Genomic DNA, 24,947 nt, shown 5'->3' with positions numbered 1-24,947 from the left:
TCATAAGTGCTTCGTTGTCGGCCTCATTGTACAAGTAACTCTGAAGTGAACCAGTTCCTACCTCTACAGGGATCATCACTTCGCATCCATATGTCAGTGAAAAAGGTGTTTCTGAGGTGGAGGTTCTTAGAGTTGTTCTGTACGCCCAATTTCCTTTGGTTGTGCCAAGTTTGGCCTTCAGAGTGTGCTTGATGGTTTTGTTGACAGCTTCAACTTGGCCATTTGCTTGCGGTCTTGCGACTGCGGCGAATTTTTTATGGATGCCTAGCTCATCGCAAAACTGTTTGAATTCCTCGTTGTCGAACTGTTTCCCATTATCCGAGATGAGGGTATGAGGAATTCCGAAGCGGCACACAATATTCTTGAAAACGAAGTCTTTAAGCTTTCTGGTCATGATCGCGGCTAGTGGTTTGGCTTCTACCCATTTGGTGAAGTAATCTACCGCGACCACGGCATATTTGACTCCGTCTTTCCCAACTGGCATGGGGCCGATGAGATCGATCCCCCACATGGAAAAAGGCTAGGGGCTAGTCATAGTTATCAGTTCGTGGGAGGGAGCTCGCAGTATGCTCGCGAATCGTTGACACTTATCATACCTCTAGACAAAGTTGTAGGTATCATCTTGAATTCGGGGCCAATAGTACCCTTGACGAACAACCTTATTTGCAAGAGATCATGCGACAGTGTGATTACCGCAGATCCCTTCATGAATTTCCCTCATGATGTAGTCTGCTTCTTCGCTGGTTACATATTGAAGGAGTGGGGCACTAAATCTTCTCCTATACAGTTGGTCCTTGATGAGGGTGTAACGAGCAGATCTCGTTCGCAGAACCCTTGCCTCGACCTTGTCGTCGGGCAAGATCCCATCCTTGAGGTATTGGAAAATGGGAGTCATCCAAGAATTTGATTGTGTCACATTCACGGCCTGTTTGATTAGGTTGATACTTGGGGCCTCGACGAATAGAACAGAATGCTATTCGGTGCTTCTAAGTCTAACGACGAGCCTATTCTTGCCAGGGTGTCTGCCACATAGTTGCTATCTCTGGGAATCTGAGTGATTTTGAAGTGTTTGAACAGCTCGAGTGTGGCTTTAGCTTTTTTCAGATAACGGACCATGTTTTCTTCCTTGGCTTGGTATTCCCCCAAAATCTAGTTAACGACCAGCATGGAGTCGCTATGGACACTGATCGCTGTTGCACCTATTTCCCTAGCCAACCGCAACCCAGCGAGCAGAGCTTTATACTCAGCCTCATTGTTGGTTGCCTTGAATCCGAACCGAAGAATGCCGTGAACACGAGCCCCTTTGGGGCTCAGAAGGAGAAGATCTGCACCGACCCTCTTTTTGTTTGATGATCCATCGACGTAGAGGCTCCAAGTCGACAGATTTCGAGCAGTTTCCTGGATGGCTTCGCTAGGCTGGTGCTCTGATTCACTTGGAAGATAAGAGAATTGTGAGATGAAGTCAGCAACTGCCTGCCTTTTGATAGTCGATCTTGGCTTGTACTTCAGATCGAACTGACTTAATTCCATGGCCCATTTAAGCAATTTACCCAATGCCTCTGGCTTCTTGAGGACCTGTCTGAGTGGATAATTAGTCATCACATAGATAGTATGGGCGTGGAAGTAGGGTCGCAACTTTCTGGAAGTGATCAGCCGGGCATAGGCTAATCGCTCCATTTCTGGATACTGCATCTCGACATCAATCAGACGCTTGCTCGCATAGTACACTGGCCATTATACCTTTTCCTCTTCTCGAATTAGGGCTGTACTGACCGCAAACTGAGAGACGGACAGATACAGGAGCAGGATCTCTTGCAGAAAAGGCTTGGACAGGAGAGGTGGTTTCCCGAGGTGTTCTTTTATACTTTGGAACGCCTGTTCGCACTTGGGAGTCCACTCGAACTTCTTGTGGGCTTTTAGGACATTGAAGAATGGTAAGCAGCGGTTTGTTAGTCTCGATATGAAGCGACTTAGTGCCGCTATTCGCCCGTTAAGACTCATGACCTGTTTCTTGCTGGTCGGGCTTTCCATATTGAGTAGAGCTTGAATTTTCTCGAGGTTTATTTCTATCCCCCGCTGGTTAACCATGTATCCCAGAAATTTTCCTGACGATACTCCGAACAAACACTTGAGAGGATTCAGTTTCATTCTGTACAGTCGGAGGATATCAAACATCTCAGCGAGATACGCAATGTGATCTGAGGCGACATGGGATTTGACCAGCATGTCATCCACATAGACCTCCATTGTTTTTCTGATTTGGTCAGAGAACATCCGGTTAACTAATCGCTGGTAGGTTGCGCCAACATTCTTGAGGCCATAGGGCATAACTTTGTAGCAATACAGCCCTCGGTTTGTGATAAAAGATGTATGCTCTTCGTCTGGCCCATACATCAGAATTTGATTATATCTTGAGTACGTGTCCATAAAACTTAGCAGCTCGTGCCCCGAGGTGGCATCCACGAGCTGGTCAATTCTTGGCAGAGGGAAGCTGTCTTTAGGACAGGCCTTATTGAGGTCGCTGAAGTCGACACAGGTTCGCCACTTGCCATTGAGCTTTTTTACCAGAACCGGGTTGGCAACCCAGGTCGGGTAAAGTGCCTCTCAGATGGACCCGTTTCGGAAGAGGTTGTCCACCTCTAATTTTAAGGTGACATATCACTCCGGATCCATTGCTCTTCTTTTCTGGTGAACTGGCTTAGCTTCGCTGTCGATGTTTAACGCATGGCAAATGATGTTCGGGCTGATCCCGACCATATCTGTGTGTGACCAGGTGAACACATCGATATTTTCTTTCAGGAAGCTGATTAGCTCGTAGGTGAGCTGGGGTTTGAGACTGCTCCCTATCCTTAACACTCGGCTCGACTCCTTCAGGTCGATCGAAACTTCGGACAAATCCCCAACTGGGACACTGGAAGGGCTTTCCTGAATTCGAGGATCCATATTATCCTCTGCTGGGCCAAGCTGTGGCTCAATCCGGCTGATCGTCATAGCCTATCGGGGAATACCTCCCGAGATGCCTTTCCCTTTACACGTCATCTGCATCGCTTTTATGTAGCAGTCGCGAGATGCACTTTGCGATCCGCTTACTTCCCCTATCCCCGTCGGGGTGGAGAACTTCATCTTGAGATGGTATATGAAAGTGACTGCCTTGAAGCTTCTAAGTAGAGGTTGCCCCAGGATTCCATTGAAGGCAGATGGGCAATCCACGACCAAGAATTCAGTAACCTTAGTCACTTCGTCATAGTCACCCAGCGTGACCGGAAGTTGGATCATTCCTTTGGGGATCAGGTGGTCCCCTGTAAAGCTGTAAAGAAGGATTGAGGCGGGCTTCAGGTCGGCCTCGTCTAAGTTCATTCTTTCGAAAGCGGTCTGGAACAGGATGTTCACAGTGCTTTCATTGTCCACTAGCATTCTACGGATGTTATGGTGCCCTATGAGGGGCGTGATCACAAGGGCGTCATCGTGAGGATGATGTAAACGGGCTACCTCCTTCTCGTAAAAGGTGATCGGCACCTCCTTACAGACCTTTTGTGGTCGCTGCGAAGTGTTCATCACCCTGATAGGGTCGTGATGAGCTTCGCGAGCATATATTTCTTGCGCACCTCGCGTGTTTTCCGTGGGGTGTGGTCCCCCAAAGATTATGTTAACACTACTATACCCTTTGCGATCACGACGCTTTTTCCCTTGCTCCCCTTGGCTCTTCTCTTGCGCGGGAGCGGAGTTGTCAATATACTCCTTGAAGTGCCCTTTTCTTGATGAGCTCTTCGATTGCTTGTTTTAAAGCTTGGCACTCATCGGTATGATGCCTGTTGTCCCGATGGAAGCGACAATATTTTTTGTTATTTCTGGCTGTCGCAGGAGTTTTCATGGGTTTGGGCTCCCCGAGCAGACTGGCTTCCTCGGATTTATCAAGAATGGCCGATACAGACGCATTCAGTGGAGTATATTGGTTTCTGTCACGATCGTGACGAGGAATAGGAGCATAAGACTTTTTGTGTACGTAGCGAGGTTTCTTCCCTTTTTGCTGATCGTCAACGTCCCCTCTGCGATCAACTCTTCTACTTTCACCCCGACCAGACATACTGCCCGAAGTGCCATGGTCGCAACGGTGGAGTGCCGCCAATGAATTTTCAATCTAGAGGTATTTCTCCGCAAGGTTATAGAATCCCATGAGGGAAACATCGTCCTCGGCCTGTAATTCTTTCCATAGGTCGGTTTGTGGACGAGCTCTGGCTATGATGAGAGTTCGAACAGACTCTTCGGGAGTATGAGCCATCTTGTTGAGTTCTCTATGGAAACGGTCAAAGTAGGACTGGAAGGATTCATCCCTTTCTTGCCTTATATTGCTGAGGTAGCTCAAAGGCATCGAAAACTTTCGATTCGCTTGAAAATGCCTTAGGAGCGTCGTGCTCATCTGAGGCCACGAACTGATTGATCCCGTTGGGAGTGACCTGAACCACCGTTTGGCATGGGAGGTCAACATCACTGCAAAACAACAACATTTTGCTAAATCTGAGACCTGGTGAAGCTCTATCAGATCGTTAAATTCATATAAATGATCTTGCGGATCAGAATTTTCATCAAACGCCCACATGTCGGGCATCTTGAATCCTGGTGGGAGTGGAGCGGCTAACACTTCGGGAGAGAAGGGGGACGCAGATGCGACCTGCCCCTGCTCATTTTGTTAAGCTCTTAGTCTGTCTAGAGCTCGTTGCAGCTCCTCAATTTGCGGCAATGGAGCCGCTTGGGGGTTGCTTTCACCCATGCGAATAGTTAATCAAGTGTAAAAATGTGCGAATCTCCCTTTAATGAGAGAGGAGCTCCCAATTTATAGTGGGATGCATTGAGGCAATGATCACTAAATCTGTAAGTTGGTAGGATTATCCGTGCAAATCCTTCTTTATGTCACATTGCCCACCTTCCAGAGTGATTTGCACGATTTAGAGCAGGGATTGAACACATGGGATCACCACAGCTTCTGGTTGGTCTGACGCGCACCCACCCACTATTCTAACGAAAGCAGACTGTGGTTGTACCCATGATCTGACTCTTGTAGGCTGATTGGACCTGACGTCAACCCTTATATTTTTTAGGCATAACAAATTGCATATATAATATATCAATTAAGTACACGCTCTTAAACTACTTAGTCATGAAACAAGTCTTCAACTCAACGTTTTCGATGGGTAACTTATCTTTTGGGAAAAAGCAATCAGTATTATCCTTTTTCTCAGGTAATAAATTGCAGGCCGGAGGAGTCACATGACTTGTAAATCGTTGAACATCAGTATAGTTCCACTGAAGTTTTTGTGGTTTTTCTGTTAATCCAATCGTTACGTTAGAAATGCAAATTCCAATAAAGGGGTCATTTTGAATTCCATCAAGTCTCGCTGAATATGTGACATTTTCAGCCACCATGTCTATAATTTATTCCTGTAATTTCAGGAAGTGCCTTTGGGTCAAAGTTAGGGTCTGGGTCTTGTCATCCAAAAGACATACTGCAAAGTCTTCATGGTCATTCTCCTTACATATATATATCTTTCACATAACCTCCTCTTCCAATAGCAGTTTTAATCCGTACACCAGATTGAGTGTCAATGGCTGTGATATCTTCAGCTCGAACATCTTTAATTCCACCAGGCATCTCACTACCAAGTGCTATGGTAGCGCTATCCGGTGAAATGCAGGTTAGCCTTCTGATGATCAAGTGTTTCGTTGGCATTCCAAATTTGGTTCCATATTGATCCCATCCACTTTTAACTGCAATGCAGTAATCCCTTAAGACTATGTAACAATCTTCAATTATGGTCTTGTACGTAATTGAAATTTAAAGATTTAATTACCTGGTAATTTAAACATTTGAGGTGAGTGGAACTAGAATCTATGGAATTCATCGGGAAATTGTGAATCTCACACAAGGTACCATGTCTGTAGCAATTTATTACAACAAGTTGAAAGTGTTATGGGATGAGTTGAGCTTCATGATCAGCTTAGTAACACCAGATAGTGAGTCAACTATAGCATATCTTGCTCACTTGAATCAACAAAGATTGTTGTAATTCCTAATGGGCCTTAATGATGCTTATTCCATAGTAAGAAGCCAAATACTCTTGATATCGCCATTGCCTTCAGTCATGTTGAGAATATGTCTCAACTACTGATTTGGTCAAGGATTGTTGCATAATGGATGGTTGCTGATTTGGTGCTGAAAGTTGTTAAACGTGTGTGTATCCAGATTTAGTCTTTGAAGTAGAGCTAGTCATGTGCTTGTTTTTAGGAGTACGTTATTTCAATAGTGAATAAGTTGTTAGTGGAGTCATGTTCAGTGTTTTTAGCAAGTTTGTTTAGTATTTCTATTACAAAATCTTGTATATATTTACTGGTGATTCAATAAAGATTGTGTAGTTTGTAGTCTTAAGCTTTTTTTGCATTATAGTTGCTCAGATTTTGTTCTTGCACAAATAAAACTACAAATTGGTATAAGAGCTCTTTTTTTCTTAGGGATCTGTGTGACGTCTGTGAGTAGTGTTATCTGTAAACACCAAACCACAAAACAGAAACCCTGTTTTAGTGGCTTCCAATGCATTCTCTCCAGTTTCTCCACTAGATTCACTGGTGAAACTGCACACTATCATACATGGGTAGTCAAAATGTCTGATTATTTGTAGGTTGTGGACCTTTGGGAGGCAGTTGAAGAAGACTATGAAATTGACCCATTACCTGACAATCCCACTGTGCAGCAAATTAAGGTTCACAAGGAGAGGAGAACTAAGAAGTTCAAGGCCAAATCATGTCTCCATTCAGCCGTGTCTGAAGCATTATTTACCAAGATCATGAACTTGAAGTTAGCGTTTGAAATATGGCAGTATCTAAGGGAGGAGTTTCAAGGCAATGCGAGAACAAGAAGCATGCAAGTGTTAAACTCATAAGGGAATTCAAGCTCCTGAAGATGAAAGAGTCTGAGATTATCAAGGAGTATGCAGGTAGGCTTTTGAGCATTGTTACTCGAGTGATGCTTCTTAGAGAGCAGTTTTGTGACAGAAGGAATGTGGAGAAAGTTCTGGTGACCTTACATTAGAAGCTTGAAGCTAAGATATCTGCTTTGGAGGAGTCTAGAGACCTTGCAAAGATCTCATTGGCGAAGCTTCTAAATGCTCTATAGGTGTAAGAGCAAAGGAGACAAATTAGATATGGGGGGTTTATTGAAGGTGCTTTACGAGCAAAGTTGCAGATCCATGAAAGTGGTAAAGGCAAAAAGACAAAATGGAGGAAACACAAAGGTGCTAGAGCCTGTAGTAGTAATTGGAATGCAGGTGCTCAAAACAACAAAAGTAATGCTGGAAGGTTTCCTCCATGTCCTCATTGTGCAAGGACTAATCACTCTCAAAACAGGTGCTGAAGCAAGCTTGATGTTAAGTGCAATAGATGTAATTAGATGAGCCATGTGGAAAGAATTTGCAAGAGCAGAAGTAACCAGCAGGAAGATGAGGCTAAGGCTATGGTTCAAGAAGAAGAAGAGCAAATGTTTGTTGCATCCTGTTATGCAACTAGTAGCTTAAGTGAGGCCTGGCTTATAGACAGTGGTTGTACAAACCACATGACAAATGATCCAGAGCTCTTCAGGGAGTTGGACAAGTCTATCTTCTCCAAAGTCAAAGTCAGCAATGGAGAGTATGTTGAAGTTAAAGGTTGAGGGACCATAGCTATTGAAAGTGTTACAGGTACTAAACCAATCAATGATGTTTTTTATGTAGCTAGGATTGACCCAAATTTGATAAGTGTTAGACAGCTTCTTGAGAAGGGGTTTAAGGTGTTTTTTGAGAACAAGAGATATATCATTGAAGATGCTAAGGATCAAGAAGTGTTTACTATAAAGATGAGAGGCAAGTGTTTTTCACTAGATCTCATGGAAGAGGAACACATCTCATATCAAATTTCATTAAACAATGTCGTGACATGGCATAAGAGATTGGGCCATTTTCACCATCAATCACTCTTGTTTATGTAGAATCATGAGCTGGTACAGGGCCTACCTCTACTAGAAGATCACTTACCAAGCTGCAAAGCTTGTCAATATGCCAAGCAAAATAGGTTGCCATTCCCTCAGAAATCCTGGAGAGCCTCATAGAAGTTGCAACTTGTGCATACTGACCTTAGAGGACCTTTAAAGACTCCATCACTTAAAGGAAGTAGGTATTATATTGTTTTTATAAATGATCTAACAAGAATGTGTTGGATTTATTTTTTAAGGTTCAAGTTTGAAGTGGCTAGAGTGTTCTGGAGATACAAGGCTTTTGTGGAGAACCAAAGTGGCTGTAAGATGCAAATATTAAAGCCAAACAATGGGAAGGAGTACACCTCAACTCAATTCAATCAATTTTGTGAAGAACCAAGCATTGAACATCAACTGACAGCCCTCTATACTCCACAACAAAATAGAGTAAGTGAAAAAAAAAATAGATCGATCATGGAAATGACAACGTGCATGTTGCATGAGAAGGGAATTCCTAATTTTTTTTGGGCAAAGGCTACTAGTACGACTGTTTTTCTCTTAAACAAGCTGCCAACAAGGGCTTTGGAAAATAAAACTCTTTCTCAAGTCTGGTATGGATTTAAACACTCCTTACTGAATCTAAAGATATTCGGTTGTTTATGCTTTTCACATGTTCCTCAAGTGAAGAGGGACAAGCTTGATAAAAGGGTAGAGCCTGGAGTGTGTATTGGTTATAACAGCTCTTCTAAAGCTTATAGAATTTTCCAATCATGAATTGGAAAAATTCTGACCAGTAGAGATGTTGTGTTCATGGAAGAGAAACAGTGGAATTGGGATCAAACCAAGGAGGAGCAAAGTTCAAAAATTCTACATACTCATGACAACAACATAGATGATCCACTTGTAAGAGGAACTCGATATCTCTCAGACATCTATAAAAAAATGTAATGTTGTTGTGATGGAGCCTATAGAGTACAAAGATGCTGAGAAACACCAAAGATGGGTGGAAACCATGAAGGAAGAAATGGGAATGGTTGAGAAAAACCATACTTGGGAGCTTGTTGATAAACCCCAAGACAGGAAAATTATTGGACTTAAATGGGTGTTTAGAACTAAATACAACTCAGATGGTTCAGTCAACAAGTATGAGGCAAGACTTGTTGTTAAAAGGTATGCTCAATTGTTCGGTGTGGACTTCTCAGAAACCTTTGCACCTGTTGCAAGGTTAGATACCATCAGAATGTTATTAGCATTAGCTGCACAAAGGGATTGGAAAGTGTATCAACTAGATGTCAAGTCAGCATTCTTAAATGGTTTTTTGCAGGAGGAGATTTATGTTGAGCAACCAGAGGGATTTGTGGTGAAAGGTCATGAGGACAAGGTGTATCTACTAATGAAGGCTTTGTATGGTCTTAAGCAGGCACTAAGAGCCTGGTATAGCCAAATTAATTATCAGTACTTGTTAAGCCTAGGCTTTGATAAGAACCTTAGTGAAGCCATTTTGTATGTGAGAAAGGTGGATTTTGACTTAATAATTGTATCTTTTTATGTTAATGATTTGCTTATTGCAGGAGGAAATGAAGAGCTTATTAAAGACTTCAAGACATAAATGTTCAAGGTATTCAAAATGACTGATCTGGGCTTGATGTCTTATTTTCTTGGAATAGAGGTGAGGGAAAGACAACAAGACATTTTCATTTGTTAGACTAAATATGCAAAGGAGATTCTAAAGAAGTTTCATATGGAGAGCTACAAGGCTACAATAACTCCTATGATTCAGAAGGAGAAGTTTAGCAAGGATGATGGGTCTGACAAAGTTGATGAAGGGTTATATCGAAGCTTAATAGGTTGCCTGATGTATCTTACAGCAACCAGGCCTGATATCTTATATGATGTGAGTATGCTCTCAAGATTTATGCACTATGCTAGTGAAGTGCATCTTCAAGCAGCAAAAAGAGTTGTTAGATATGTGAAGGCCACTGCCAACTATGGTGTTATGTTCTCATAGTGTTCAATTAGTGTTCAATCCCGGAATTTCATGGCTTCTCAGATAGTGATTGGGCAAGTTTAGTTGATGATATGAGAAGCACAACTGGATTTTGTTTCAGTTTTGGTTTAGGGGTGTTGTCATGGTGCTTTAAGAAGCAGGAGCTGGTTGCTCAAAGTACTGCAGAAGCTAAGTTTGTGGCTGTTATAGCAGCCGTCAATCAAGCTCTTTGGTTTAGGAATGTGCTAATTGATCTACATATGAAGCAGAAAGAAAGGACAAAGATTTTGGTTGACAAGAAGGCAACAATTTCCATTTCAAATAATCCTATCTTTCATGGCAGGACAATGCATTTTAAAATCAAATTATATTTCCTAAAGGAAATACAAAAGGAAGGAGATGTATGTTTGGCTTATTGCAAAACCGAAGATTAAGTTGCTGATATATTTACCAAGGCCTTGTCCAAAACCAAGTTTGAGTTTCTAAGAGAAAAACTAGGAATGTGCAGCATCTGATCCAAGGAGGAGTGTTGAGAATATGTCTCAGCTACTGATTTGGCATGATGAGGTGGTTGCTGATTTGGTCAAGGATTGCTACATAATGGATGGTTGCTAATTTGGTGCTGAAAGTTGTTAAATGTGTGTGTTTCCAAATTTAGTCTTTGAAGTAGAGCTAGTCATGTACTTGTTTTTAGGAGCACATTATTTCAATAGTGAATAAGTTGTTAGTGGAGTCATGTGCAGTGTTTTTAGCAAGTTTTTTAAGTATTTATGTTACAAAATCTTGTATATATTTGCTGCTAATTCAATAAAGATTGTGTAGTTTGTAGTCTCTATTAAGCTTTTTTAGCATTATAGTTGCTCAGATTTTGTTCTTGCACAAATAAAACTACAAGTCAAGCAAGCTTATTCCATTGTTAATCAAGATGAAAGTCAGAGGATTTTGTCAGGAACTAATACTGGTTCAGATGTAACTACTGCACTATATGTGCAAAATACACAGAAATGGAAAAATCAAAATCCTAAATACAAAGGGAAGAAGCCTACATAGAATGTAATTTATGCTATCTACCAGGCCACAAGAGAGACACTTGTTATAAAATTCATGGATATCCAGCAGATTATAAAGGGAAAATGATTGGATCCAAGAATAAATCATCAACAAATCAAGCATAGACCAATGGTCAAATACCTTCTACAGTTGAGCTACTAGAGCTGATAATATCTCCAATACAGGTCTTCAAATGAACATTATCGATGGGCAGTTTATCATTAGGGAAAAAGCAATTGGTATGTTCTTTTTTCTCAGGCTATAGATCGCATGCCGATGGAATCACATTGCTCCCCACTCCTTGAACATCAGTGCAATTCCATTGTAGTTCCTTTGGTTTATTTGTCAATCCAATACTTAACATTTCATTTTGAATCCCCTCAAGCCTCATTGAGTAGGTGAAGTTATCAACCACCATGTCTCTATAATTTATTCCTAAAATTTTTGTAAGTGCTTTTGGATCAAAACAAAGGGTCAGGGTGTGACCCAAAAGAACCTGTCATCCAGAAAACATACTTCATAATTTTCATAGTCATTCTTCTTAAGTATATATATTTTACATGACCTCTACTAACCGCAGCTTTAACCCTTACACCAGATTGAGTGTCAATGGCTATAATGTCTTCAGTTTTTACGTCTCTAATTCCAACCAACATCTCACTGCCAAGAACAATGGTTGTGCTGTCCGGTGAAATGCAACTTTAATTCCATATTGATCCCAACCACTTTTAACTGCAATGCAATCATCCCCTTAGAGTCTGCTTGGGAGTTTTATGGTAGAAGTTATGAGGGTAAACCATTGTAGCAGTTTTGAGGGTAAACCACCTTAGCGGTTTTGAGGGGTTTTTAGTAGCGGTTTTTAAAACACCTAACCTATGCTTGAGAGTTTATTTTCCAACGGTTCTGACAGTTTTTTTAAATGATAAATTTATATAAATGCCCATAAAGTTAAAACACTCTCTCTTTTGCTGAATTAACTTTGATAAATATAGATAATGCCTACATTATTTGTTTTTATTTTCTTTCTCTCCAATCAAACAAGAGGCTCTCTTTGACAGTTATGATTGCTTCAACAAGTTCCGTTATTGGAGGTCATTAGTTTCAATTTGCAGTTGTATTTGGTTTGATGGAATATATTTTTGTTTCTTTCTATTAAGATTTGTAATGAAGCTCTTAAGAATAGAAGTTTGCTGTGTTGATTTCCATTACCATCATAAGAATGGAGGAGTTGACTCTCAAATTCAGCACGCATTTTACTTACAATTGCTCTGGTGCCTAGCCAACTCCATAAAATGATATAGGTGGAGAAGGAATAATCAAACAAAGAGGCTCCGTGACTTTTTTTCTAGGATGTCAGAAAACTCTGGGAACAAAATATTCAAAACACCATTCATCCTTCACAATCAGTTACAAATTTACAATAAAAAGGAAAAATTTGAGAATGCACAATCATAAAATCTTCACGCTTATAATTCACCGCAAACAAGATTAACAAATGAAAATGGCAAGCAATCAACAAAGCTTCGTCTATAATACAAACCCAAAATGCTGAAAGTAAGGAGAATCTAATACAATAAACTAATTATATAGAAATAAACAAATAAAGAAGACAAGAAAACAAAACTTACTCTTTTGCGAATTAGCGATTGCAAATAGCAACTCTGTTCGAAATATCAGAAACCAAAATGCCTGATTTTAGGTTGACGCCGCTTATTGACTATCACAAGTTAAACGAGTTGTGTGCATCAAAGGGATTCGTGTGCAGCAAATTAAAACCATTCACTCACAAATTAAAACTATTCACTCACTTCGTGTGCAGCAGCAAGAGATTTGTGTGCTAGAAAGAAGTCAACAGTAGCAAGAGATTTGTGTGCAGCAAAGGGATTATTAGTGGGAAGGGGTTTTTTAGGGATAAAATTATTAAACCAGCCAAAACACCCCGATTTGGGGTGTTTTATAAACCCCTCAAAAATACAGTACACTGGTTTTGGGGGGTTTTTAAATTAGTCAAAACCAACCCATTAAAAATCTGGTAGGCAAGTAATGGTTTTTAAACATCTCAAAACCAGTCTAATTAAAAACCCTCAAAACCAGTGAAAAAAAAACTCCCAAGCAGACCCTTAAAGCATCTTTAATGGTTCTCTTTATTTTAAAGAGTATATTTCATATAAATAAAGAACATCTTTATTAATTTCTAAATATAAGAACAAAATTTTTATTCAAATCTGATGAGCTTTTTAAATCTAATGAAGATGTTCTTTATTTTCATGAAAAATACTTAATGGGAGAGAGAATTAATATATAAAATGCATAGAAATTTATAATTTATTAATTAAAATTAAGATAGACAGTGAAATTTGACTCTCCAGATGTGGAGAGTCAAACTCACTTTTTAATTTATATTTAAAGGATAAAGAGTATGTTAGATTTTTGTTTTTATGGATAGAGTCTTTATAATAAGAGTTTGAGTCATATAAAGAGTCCCTTGGAGATGCTCTTAGACTATATAACAATCTTCAATTTTGGTGTTTGTACATGAATTTGAGAATCCCAGAGATGGCATTATATTCTTGTTGTAATATAAGACAAAGAATAGAAGACAAAGTTATATAATTAAAATAAACAAACCTGGGTTTATTCCATCTGTGTTAGGAGAATCTACTGGTGTGAGAATTGTAAGACCTTGAACCAATACATTACGGAAAAGAAAAGGTTAGGATCATGTAGTTAAGCCAATGTATTGATAGAAAGTTGAGATCATATGCTTATAATAAAATACTAATTGTAAACATTTGTAAATATGGATCAGTTTGTTGGATTAGACTTTCAATTGATAGGGTGGACATTCCATAATGGAGAATTGATTAAGGTTATGTTGGATATTTGAATCTTCTTAGAGTACATGATCTCAATAATAATATTTATTTTGTTTGGTAAAAGCTATTTTTATAATTGTTGTGATTTTCAAAATCTATGATTTTGTGTTTGATAAAATAGATTTTCAAAATCTATGATTGTGTGTTTGGTAAATTAGAATTTGGCAAATTAGTTTTGCACTAAGGATTACTTTTAGGACTGGTTGCACCACCATCGATCCTATAAGAGCCAACAGGCCCAACACATATCGGTCTATTAGAATCCAGTTAAATCATCAGATTCCGACCTATATTTTGGCTACAGAAGATGAAGAAAGATTTGGCCGCCTTCTACAACCAAAATCAATATCGGAATCTGGTGATTCAACCAGATTTCGATAGATCAGAAATTTTCAAACCATAAGGATTGGATGTGGCACCAACGCGCCTTTGTTCACTAGTGTCAATCGGCAGTTGAATACCATCAATGGTGGTAGCAACCAGTCCTATTTCATTTTTTTTAATTTATAAATAAATTATGAAATTATTCTTGTAATAAATGAAATGATTATTTAAGTTAGTTTTGTAATTTGAAATATTATATATGGGTATATTTGTCATTTTATAATATAAATTATAAAATGAGCCTTAAAAATAATCTAATTTTTAAAAGCTACTCTTACTAGCTTCTAGAATCTTTTTATAGATCCGATTATTTTATAATTAGTTTCAAAATTAATCAGTTTACAAGTAGTTTATTAAACATTTTTATTGCTTTAGCTTAAAACTTAATTGATTATTTTCTTAAGCTACAACAATCCCAAACACACATTAAATAATAATATCTTTTACATAAATTCAAAGGGTAATATTTTTAATAAAAAATAGTATAAATATAAAAAAGGAAAATAACATAATATTTGTTTTAATAGGATTTTTAACATAACTGTTCAAGAGAGAGTTAGATATAGTAAAACCGATCGCAGATCATTTTGTCATAAAACCAAGCTGTATAAGAATTTCTTTATAGAGACTATTTTATACATCAACATATAATAAATTCTATTTTTTTTTCTATATTAAAAAAAAAAATGCGATAAACAACGAACTCGTATTCTCATTTCATTTTATTCTATAACAATAGAAGATTATGATATAGTTTACAAATCAATAATAATTGCGTATATGATATATCAATAAAGTACACGCTCTCAAACTACTTAGTCATGAAACAAGTCTTCAACTCAATGTTTTCAATGGGTAACTTATCTTTTGGGAAAAAGCAATCAGTATTATCCTTTTTCTCAGGTAATAAATTGCAGGCTGGAGGAGTCACACGACTTGTAAATCCTTGAACATCAGTACAGTTCCACTGAAGTTTTTGTGGTTTTTCTGTTAATCCAATCGTTACATTAGAAATGCAAATTCCAGTAAAGGGGTCATTTTGAATTCCATCAAGTCTCGCTGAATATGTGACATTTTCAGCCACCATGTCTCTATAATTTATTCCTGTAATTTCAGGAAGTGCTTTTGGGTCAAAGTTAGGGTCTGGGTGTGACCCATAAGAACCTGTCATCCAAAAGACATACTTCATAGTCTTCATGGTCATTCTCCTTACATATATATCTTTCACATAACCGCCTCTTCCAATAGCAGTTTTAATCCGTACACCAGATTGAGTGTCAATGGCTGTGATATCTTCAGCTCGAACATCTTTAATTCCACCAGACATCTCACTGCCAAGTGCTATGGTAGCACTATCCGGTGAAATGCAGGTTAGCCTTCTGATGATCAAGTGTTTGGTTGGCATTCCAAATTTTGTTCCATATTGATCCCATCCACTTTTAACTGCAATGCAGTCATCCCCTGAGACTATGTAACAATCTTCAATTATGGTGTTTGTACATGAATCTGAAAACACCAAAGATAGAATTATATTCATGATGGTTGTTGAATAAGCTAATCACTTATAAAAGAGACATTATATGTATAATTAAATAAAAACCTGGGTTTATCCCATCTGTATTAGGAGAATCAATTGGCGCAAGAATAGTAAGGCCTTGGACAAGCACATTGCTGCAATTTTAGTTTTGATTAAAATATAGAATTTCAAAAAAAAAAAGAATAAGATCATATGGATTAAATTTTTTGGTCAAACCTGCAGTATATAGGATGAACGTTCCATGATGGAGAATTAATTAAAGTTATATTGGATATCTGGACGTGATTAGAGTACATGATTTCAATAAGATAGGGTCGAGTGATGTTTAATTGGTTGCTACGGTATTTGATCCACCAAGGTGCACCTTGACCATCTATCGTACCATTGCCACCTATGCATGATAGTTAAATAATACATTATTAAATGTAGCTTAAATGTAGATTTAAATTCTTATTAATTAGTATTACCTGTGACAACAACGTCAGTTAAATTTGTCCCAAAAATAAGGCTGCTAAATCTTCCACCAGGTCCATCTCTTCCTCTTCCATAAGAGGGCAACACCGCAAGATGAGGCCATTCGGCTTCATCCTGTACATGTAATATATTATGGTTGATAAATCTAATAATACATATTAATTTAATTATATTTTTTCACATATGAAATAAAAAATAATAAAAATACCTGAGATGCAAGAAGAACTGCATCCTTATGAATATATAAAGTGAAATGACTAGTGAGATTAAAACTGCCAGTTAGCCATTTGCCTGGAGGAACAATAAGCTGAGCTCCACCGTCTGATGCAAATTGGCTCAGATTGGCAATTGCTGAATTAAACGCCTTGGTATTCGAAGTTTTTCCATCACCAACACCTCCAAAATCAGTCAACACTGCAGAGTGTTTGCGACAATTTATCGCAGGATAGGAGATGGAGTACTTCACTTGGCTACTTCCTTGTACCCGTAAACTTAGTAGTTCCAATATCAAAATGCTTGAGACAATCGCAATTATCTGGAGAAAATGAAGATAGGTTACGAGATTGAGGCAAGAAGAAGAGGAGTAATTCGAAATTTAAATATTTAATTACCTGGTAATCACAATAATCTCTAGAAAAACAAAATCAAGAATTTTTAATTACAAATTTTTGCATGTAGTTGTGTTTTCTGTGTAATAATGAGATTGAACTAGAATTATTATGATGTTAAACGGCCAAAGTAGACAACAAATTGGAAATATAAACCCTCACCTGGTAACATCTTGATTTTGGGGACAGCTCCATTTTGATTTGAAAACTTAATTTGGTTTTAAGAAAATGTATAGAAGAAGGAACTTTATATAGACATTGAAGAAAACCTATTGTTCTTTAAGGTTATTTCATGTTTGGACCACCAAAAATAACGGGCGGTTTTTAAGTTACATCTCCTTGGAATGAAACAAACTAACCAGATTAAGGACTTTTTAGTTTGAAGTTTTTGTCTATAAAACATTCTTAAATGTATTGTAAATTAGTTTAAATTTTTAATTGTTACCTGTAACAATATCAGTCAAATTTGTGCAAAAAAATGAGACATTATATTGAACCTTCCATTACGACAATCTTTTCAATTCCCATAACCATAAGACGGCAACGCAGAAACAATAGGCCATTCCTATTCATCCTGTCCATAATAATATAATCATATAAGTATAAAAATATGCATTGTGATTAACAAATTAAGTCCAAGTCAAAGACATTTGTTGGAAAATGAAAACTTATATCGAGAGTATATTTGGTAATATCTTAAAATAAGGGTTCCCTTCAATATTTCATAGTAATTGACTAGAATAATTAAAATTAGTTCTTTATTTAAAAAAACACATACACACTCTCTTATAGCATCAAACTATGTTAGGGTTTTTGTGCGCCTATTTAAGGGCACTATTCACAGTATAACCGCAACTTTTGAGAAGAAATATACAGAAATTTTTGAAGTAATCTTTGTGGTCACTCTTTAGAATCATGTGTGGGTTCGTCGTCCATCCTTAGTGGGCATTTATTAATCAGTCATTGGTGGGCTTATGCCGTCCTGTGTGCACGTTTATCTTCGTTTGACCGGTCTGTTTAACTCCGCTGAACGCACCATTCTTAGAGGGAACGAGTTACCCCCTGGTTCCCTGCATCAGTATGTACCTGAGATGAGTGAAATGACTAGTGAGATTAAAACTGCCGGTTAACCATTTGCCTGATGGTACAATAAGTTGAGCTCCACCGTCTTTATGTCAAGTGGCTTAGATTAGCAATTGCTGAATTGAAGACCTTGATGTTTGATGTTTCCCATCACCAACACCTCCAGAATCCGTTGATATTGCGCTGTGTTTTGACGACTTATTCCCGGATATGAGATAGATTCGGTAACTTTGGATTGCCTGCACTCTTAAACTCAGTAATTCTAATATTAATAGACTTGAAGCTATCACCAAACTCTGGAGAGAAAAAATAGTAGTATATTTGATTAGTAATTATCTTCCAGTGTAATTCTTAAAATTAGATTTTTTTTTTTTCTCTAATTTTTTCCTTAAATTACCTTTGAAGTTATGGAAATTTCTCGCATTGCAGAGAAGGAATTTTATAGGTAACAAGATAAAAGTAATTACTAACGGGTGTTTCCGAAGATTGTTTGGACTAGCAAAAACAACGAGCAGTTTTAAGCTGTTTTCAGTGATATGTTTAATAAATTTTATAGTAAAACAAGGAGTCTAGCTAGATCATCAGAGAATCAGAAACCCATTACAAACATCAGCACTGTTAACTGAGATAGTTATTTACCAAAGTCTGACCACAAATCACTTGGTGAGAATTGTTCTTGGTAAAAAGCACTAATTTTTCTCCACCATGGAAGTTTAAAATTATCTCAATTTGATCAGATATTGCAGTCTAATCTTCATACTCTATTTATATTGTATTGAACCTCTCCTACAACTCTATGAGTATAGTTTTATAACTTGATACTACTGAAGAACAAAGAAGACTCAAACAACACAGAGAGAGAGAGAGAGAGAGAGAGAGAGAAAATCTCAGCATATTATAATACTATTGATCTATTACAATCCAATAGTTTAAGAGTTGACCAGGGTAACGATGAAAATAACCCCTTCAACTTCCATATCATATCTGTTAGTTAGATTCCAATAAATCAATGGTCATCAATTTGTATTCTCTAATTTAAGTCATGAATTTAAGTTAAAAGATCCCAATAAAATACTTTTTTTTTTTTTTTTTTTAAATTTCCATCCAAATTAAAATGTTAAAGGAATCTTCAATAGAAACTCTTGTATTAGTTGCCTATATCTTATAATGGCGTCAAATTTTATTGGTAATTCCATATTGTTGTCAAAAATTATTTGAGTAAATGAAATGGAGCTTTGATTAATGTATTGAATGGTTAAGATTAATCTAACTTATGTCCTGCATTTCAAAGTACATTAATTGTGCAAGTTATAATGAATTTCGGTCATTCAGAGTACTTTAATATCAAGGTCTCAAAAATTGTGTCACAATTTAAAATAAATAAATAAATAAAACAGCCTTGGAATACACACACCTCGGATGAGAAAAGGAATTATGTTCATAGACCTTGAAAGTTATATATATATATAGGGGGAAGTTATTAAAAAGACATTTGAAGTTTACATTTAATTAAAAGGCTATCAAGTTTTGAAATGTTAACTAAATAGCCATATTATTGATTAAGGGTNAAACTCAGTAATTCTAATATCAAAATGCTTGAAGCTATCACCAAAGTCTGGAGAGAAAAAATAGTAGTATATTTGATTAGTAATTATCTTCCAGTACAATTCTTAAAATTAGAATTTTTTTTTCTCTAATTTTTTCCTTTTTTTTTCCTTAAATTACCTTTGGGGGGCGTTTGGTTTAGGGAATATTGGATTACTGGAAAATTAGATTACTTTGAAGATTACTGGGAATCTTTAGGAAAATGTGTTTAGTTAATTGGTGGGTATGTTATATTATGTTTGGTTGGAAGGAATAAATTAGTGGATATGTTATTTGAATTACTGAATTGTCCTCTAATTAAATATTATTATTATATTATTTTTTAATATTGGTTATTATAACCCCCCTGCATTTAAAAACTTAGCAAAAGAACCCTATAATAAAAGTTTGGAAAATCAACAAAGCAGCCCTACCAACCTAGTCACTGCCGGCCGTCGGAAACCACCGCAGGCTACCGGCAACCTAATGGCACACAGATGGGAGGAAATGGCCTCCGTGGGCCGTATGGCCATTTCCGGCCAGAGATCTAGCCGAAAATTGCCAGACGTGACAGATTTGGCTGTCAACGGCCAGATCGATGGCCGTTGACAGCCACAGACGTGGCCATTAATAGCCATTGATCTGGCCTTTGACAGCCAGATCGACGGATCTAGCCATATCGGTGCGTGACGACCATTTTTGGCCATCCGTGCACCATTCCGGCGGCGACGACGGCAAGTGGATGGGGGTGGTAGCTTGGGTGGGCTGCAATTTGTTTTGAATTCAAGGATAATTTTGTCCAAAAAGTTAATTAATTGGGGTGAAATAGTAAAAGTTATATTCATGTAAATAAATTTAAAAATAAGGGCATTATTGTCCTAAAATTTTATTAATAAGGGATAGAATTGTAACAAAAAAAGATAACCTTGATAATCTTAGAGTACCTAATAAAATTGAGGTAATCAGATTACCTCCAATATTACCAATAGTAACCATTATTGGTATTTGAAGATTACTGGTATCTTATATTACTTGATAACCAAACATGGTAATCAAGTAATACAAGATGACTTAACCCCAGTAATCTCACATAACCTCCAACCAAACGCCCCCTTGAAGTTATGGAAATTTCTTGCATTGCAGAGAGGAATTTTTATTGGTAACAAGATAAAAGTAATTACTAACGGGTGTTTCCGAAGATTGTTTGGACTAGCAAAAACAACGAGCAGTTTTAAGCTGTTTTGAAATAACGTTCCATGATGGAGAATTAATTAAAGTTATATTGGATATCTGGACGTGATTAGAGTACATGATTTCAATAAGATAGGGTCGAGTGATGTTTAATTGGTTGCTACGGTATTTGATCCACCAAGGTGCACCTTGACCATCTATCGTACCATTGCCACCTATGCATGATAGTTAAATAATACATTATTAAATGTACCTAAAATGTAGATTTAAATTCTTATTAATTAGTTTTACCTGTGACAACAACGTCAGTTAAATTTGTCCCAAAAATAAGGCTGCTAAATCTTCCACCAGGTCCATCTCTTCCTCTTCCATAAGATGGCAACACCGCAAGATGAGGCCATTCTGCTTCATCCTGTACATGTAATATATTATGGTTGATAAATCTAATAATACATATTTATTTAATTATATTTTCTCACATATGAAATAAAAAATACCTGAGATGCAAGAAGAACTGCATCCTTATGAATATATAAAGTGAAATGACTAGTGAGATTAAAACTGCCAGTTAGCCATTTACCTGGAGGAACAATAAGTTGAGCTCCACCGTCTGATGCAAATTGGCTTAGATTGGCAATTGCTGAATTAAACGCCTTGGTATTTGAAGTTTTTCCATCACCAACACCTCCAAAATCAGTCAACACTGCAGAGTGTTTGCGACAATTTATCGCAGGATATGAGATGGGGTACTCCACTTGGCTACTTCCTTCTACCCGTAAACTTAGCAGTTCCAATATCAAAATGCTTGAGACAATCGTAATTATCTGGAGAAAATGAAGATAGGTTACGAGATTGAGGCAAGAAGAAGAGGAGTAATTAGAAATTTAAACATTTAATTACCTGGTAATCACAATAATCTCTAGAAAAACAAAATCAAGTATGTTTAATTACAAATTTTTGCATGTAGTTGTGTTTTCCGTGTAATAATGAGATTGAACTAGAATTATTATGATGTTAAACGGCCAAAGTAGACAACAAATTGGAAATATAAACCCTCACCTGGTAAGATCTTGATTTTGGAGACATCTCCATTTTGATTTGAAAACTTAATTTGGTTTTAAGAAAATGTATAGAAGAAGGAACTTTATATAGACATTGAAGAAAACCAATTGTTCTTTAAGGTTATTTCATGTTTGGACCACCAAAAATAACGGGCGGTTTTTAAGTTACATCTACCTGGAACGAAACAAACTAACCAGATTAAGGACTTTTTAGTTTGAAGTTTTTGTCTATAAAACATTCTTAAATGTATTGTAAATTAGTTTAAATTTTTAATTGTTACCTGTAACAATATCAGTCAAATTTGTGCAAAAAAATGAGACATTATATTGAACCTTCCATTACGACAATCTTTTCAATTCCCATAACCATAAGACGGCAACGCAGAAACAATAGGCCATTCCTATTCATCCTGTCCATAATAATATAATCATATAAGTATAAAAATATGCATTGTGATTAACAAATTAAGTCCAAGTCAAAGACATTTGTTGGAAAATGAAAACTTATATCGAGAGTATATTTGGTAATATCTTAAAATAAGGGTTCCCTTCAATATTTCATAGTAATTGACTAGAATAATTAAAATTAGTTCTTTATTTAAAAAAACACATACACACTCTCTTATAGCATCAAACTATGTTAGGGTTTTTGTGCGCCTATTTAAGGGCACTATTCACAGTATAACCGCAACTTTTGAGAAGAAATATACAGAAATTTTTGAAGTAATCTTTGTGGTCACTCTTTAGAATCATGTGTGGGTTCGTCGTCCATCCTTAGTGGGCATTTATTAATCAGTCATTGGTGGGCTTATGCCGTCCTGTGTGGACGTTTATCTTCGTTTGACCGGTCTGTTTAACTCCGCTGAACACACCATTCTTAGAGGGAACGAGTTACCCTCTGGTTCCCTGCATCACTATGTACCTGAGATGCGAAAAGAATAGTATCCTTATCAATATAAAGAGTGAAATGACTAGTGAGATTAAAACTGCCGGTTAACCATTTGCCTGATGGTACAATAAGTTGAGCTCCACCGTCTTTATGTCAAGTGGCTTAGATTAGTAATTACAGAATTGAAGACCTTGGTGTTTGATGTTTCCCATCACCAACAGCTCCAGAATCCGTTGATATTGCGCTGTGTTTTGACAACTTATTGCCGGATATGAGATAGATTCGGTAACTTTGGATTGCCTGCACTCTTAAACTCAGTAATTCTAATATCAAAATGCTTGAAGCTATCACCAAAGTCTGGAGAGAAAAAATAGTAGTATATTTGATTAGTAATTATCTTCCAGTACAATTCTTAAAATTAGAATTTTTTTTTCTCTAATTTTTTCCTTTTTTTTTCCTTAAATTACCTTTGGGGGGCGTTTGGTTTAGGGAATATTGGATTACTGGAAAATTAGATTACTTTGAAGATTACTGGGAATCTTTAGGAAAATGTGTTTAGTTAATTGGTGGGTATGTTATATTATGTTTGGTTGGAAGGAATAAATTAGTGGATATGTTATTTGAATTACTGAATTGTCCTCTAATTAAATATTATTATTATATTATTTTTTAATATTGGTTATTATAACCCCCCTGCATTTAAAAACTTAGCAAAAGAACCCTATAATAAAAGTTTGGAAAATCAACAAAGCAGCCCTACCAACCTAGTCACTGCCGGCCGTCGGAAACCACCGCAGGCTACCGGCAACCTAATGGCACACAGATGGGAGGAAATGGCCTCCGTGGGCCGTATGGCCATTTCCGGCCAGAGATCTAGCCGAAAATTGCCAGACGTGACAGATTTGGCTGTCAACGGCCAGATCGATGGCCGTTGACAGCCACAGACGTGGCCATTAATAGCCATTGATCTGGCCTTTGACAGCCAGATCGACGGATCTAGCCATATCGGTGCGTGACGACCATTTTTGGCCATCCGTGCACCATTCCGGCGGCGACGACGGCAAGTGGATGGGGGTGGTAGCTTGGGTGGGCTGCAATTTGTTTTGAATTCAAGGATAATTTTGTCCAAAAAGTTAATTAATTGGGGTGAAATAGTAAAAGTTATATTCATGTAAATAAATTTAAAAATAAGGGCATTATTGTCCTAAAATTTTATTAATAAGGGATAGAATTGTAACAAAAAAAGATAACCTTGATAATCTTAGAGTACCTAATAAAATTGAGGTAATCAGATTACCTCCAATATTACCAATAGTAACCATTATTGGTATTTGAAGATTACTGGTATCTTATATTACTTGATAACCAAACATGGTAATCAAGTAATACAAGATGACTTAACCCCAGTAATCTCACATAACCTCCAACCAAACGCCCCCTTGAAGTTATGGAAATTTCTTGCATTGCAGAGAGGAATTTTTATTGGTAACAAGATAAAAGTAATTACTAACGGGTGTTTCCGAAGATTGTTTGGACTAGCAAAAACAACGAGCAGTTTTAAGCTGTTTTCAGTGATATGATTAATAAATTTTATCGTAAAACAAGGAGTCTAGCTAGATCATTAGAGAATCAGAAACCCATTACAAACATTAGCACTGTTAACTGAGATAGTTATTTACCAAAGTCTGACCACAAATCACTTGGTGAGAATTGTTCTCGGTAGAAAGCACTAATTTTTCTCCATCATGGAAGTTTAAAATTATCTTAATTTAATCAGATATTGCAGTCTAATCTTCATACTCTATGTTATGCAAATTAAAGAATTCTACTAAACACCAAACACACACACAATCAAACAAGAACAGAAATAACATGGTGATTTACCGTGGTTCACTTATCCTTATATGATAAGCTACATCCACGTTGAGCTCCGAAAAGAGAGGAGCTTGCTACACTAACTATTAACCTAAGAATCACAGTTACAAACACAGCTAAATCAATCTAAACGAATCACCCACCCTTGATACAAGATATCTTGTAACCAGCCCTTTAGAGAAACTCACCTAGAAACTCTAATCCGAGAGAACAACACCCTCCCAAGAATGATTACAGCCCTAATCACTCAAAGTCTAACTGATTACACCAATCTTGATTAAGAACTCCACAAACCCTAGCTTCTTAATCGAATAATGGAGAGAAAAGAGTTGAATCTTCAATTTGGGGAAAA

General features: G+C 37.2%; 2 protein-coding genes and 1 pseudogene across 2 annotated transcripts; all 3 read right to left on the bottom strand.

The window, feature by feature from the left end:
- Positions 1 to 5,145: 5,145 nt before the first annotated feature.
- Positions 5,146 to 13,946, bottom strand: LOC116124624 (annotated as a pseudogene).
- A 1,158-nt stretch (positions 13,947 to 15,104) lies between these two features.
- Positions 15,105 to 17,107, bottom strand: LOC116124622 (probable polygalacturonase). Its single transcript, XM_031410347.1, has 6 exons — positions 17,075 to 17,107; positions 16,513 to 16,839; positions 16,298 to 16,418; positions 16,047 to 16,221; positions 15,894 to 15,964; positions 15,105 to 15,799 (listed from the first exon to the last, which is right to left on the bottom strand). Exons 1-6 carry the CDS (start codon positions 17,105 to 17,107, stop codon positions 15,105 to 15,107), a joined length of 1,422 nt encoding a protein of 473 aa, XP_031266207.1.
- A 2,091-nt stretch (positions 17,108 to 19,198) lies between these two features.
- Positions 19,199 to 21,862, bottom strand: LOC116124621 (probable polygalacturonase). Its single transcript, XM_031410346.1, has 5 exons — positions 21,830 to 21,862; positions 21,268 to 21,594; positions 21,062 to 21,182; positions 20,831 to 20,985; positions 19,199 to 19,228 (listed from the first exon to the last, which is right to left on the bottom strand). Exons 1-5 carry the CDS (start codon positions 21,860 to 21,862, stop codon positions 19,199 to 19,201), a joined length of 666 nt encoding a protein of 221 aa, XP_031266206.1.
- Between the last annotated feature and the right edge of the window lie 3,085 nt (positions 21,863 to 24,947).

The sequence above is a fragment of the Pistacia vera genome, unplaced genomic scaffold (genome assembly GCF_008641045.1).
Source record: "Pistacia vera cultivar Batoury unplaced genomic scaffold, PisVer_v2 Contig154, whole genome shotgun sequence".
Lineage (NCBI taxonomy): Eukaryota > Viridiplantae > Streptophyta > Magnoliopsida > Sapindales > Anacardiaceae > Pistacia > Pistacia vera.
This window is presented reverse-complemented; position numbering and strand designations above follow the sequence as displayed.

Excerpts from the sequence above, each read along its gene's own strand:
- LOC116124622 (XM_031410347.1), bottom strand. The coding sequence starts at position 17,107 with ATGGAGCTGTCCCCAAAATCAAGATGTTACCAG. Across the intron at positions 16,419-16,512 it reads CAGTTCTTCTTGCATCTCAG|GATGAAGCCGAATGGCCTCA; the intron begins GTATTTTTATTA and ends TTACATGTACAG. Across the intron at positions 16,222-16,297 it reads AACTGACGTTGTTGTCACAG|GTGGCAATGGTACGATAGAT; the intron begins GTAATACTAATT and ends TATCATGCATAG.
- LOC116124621 (XM_031410346.1), bottom strand. The coding sequence starts at position 21,862 with ATGGAGATGTCTCCAAAATCAAGATCTTACCAG. Across the intron at positions 21,183-21,267 it reads CAGTTCTTCTTGCATCTCAG|GATGAAGCAGAATGGCCTCA; the intron begins GTATTTTTTATT and ends TTACATGTACAG. Across the intron at positions 19,229-20,830 it reads TTAATTCTCCATCATGGAAC|CTCCATTTCATTTACTCAAA; the intron begins GTTATTTCAAAA and ends CATTAATCAAAG.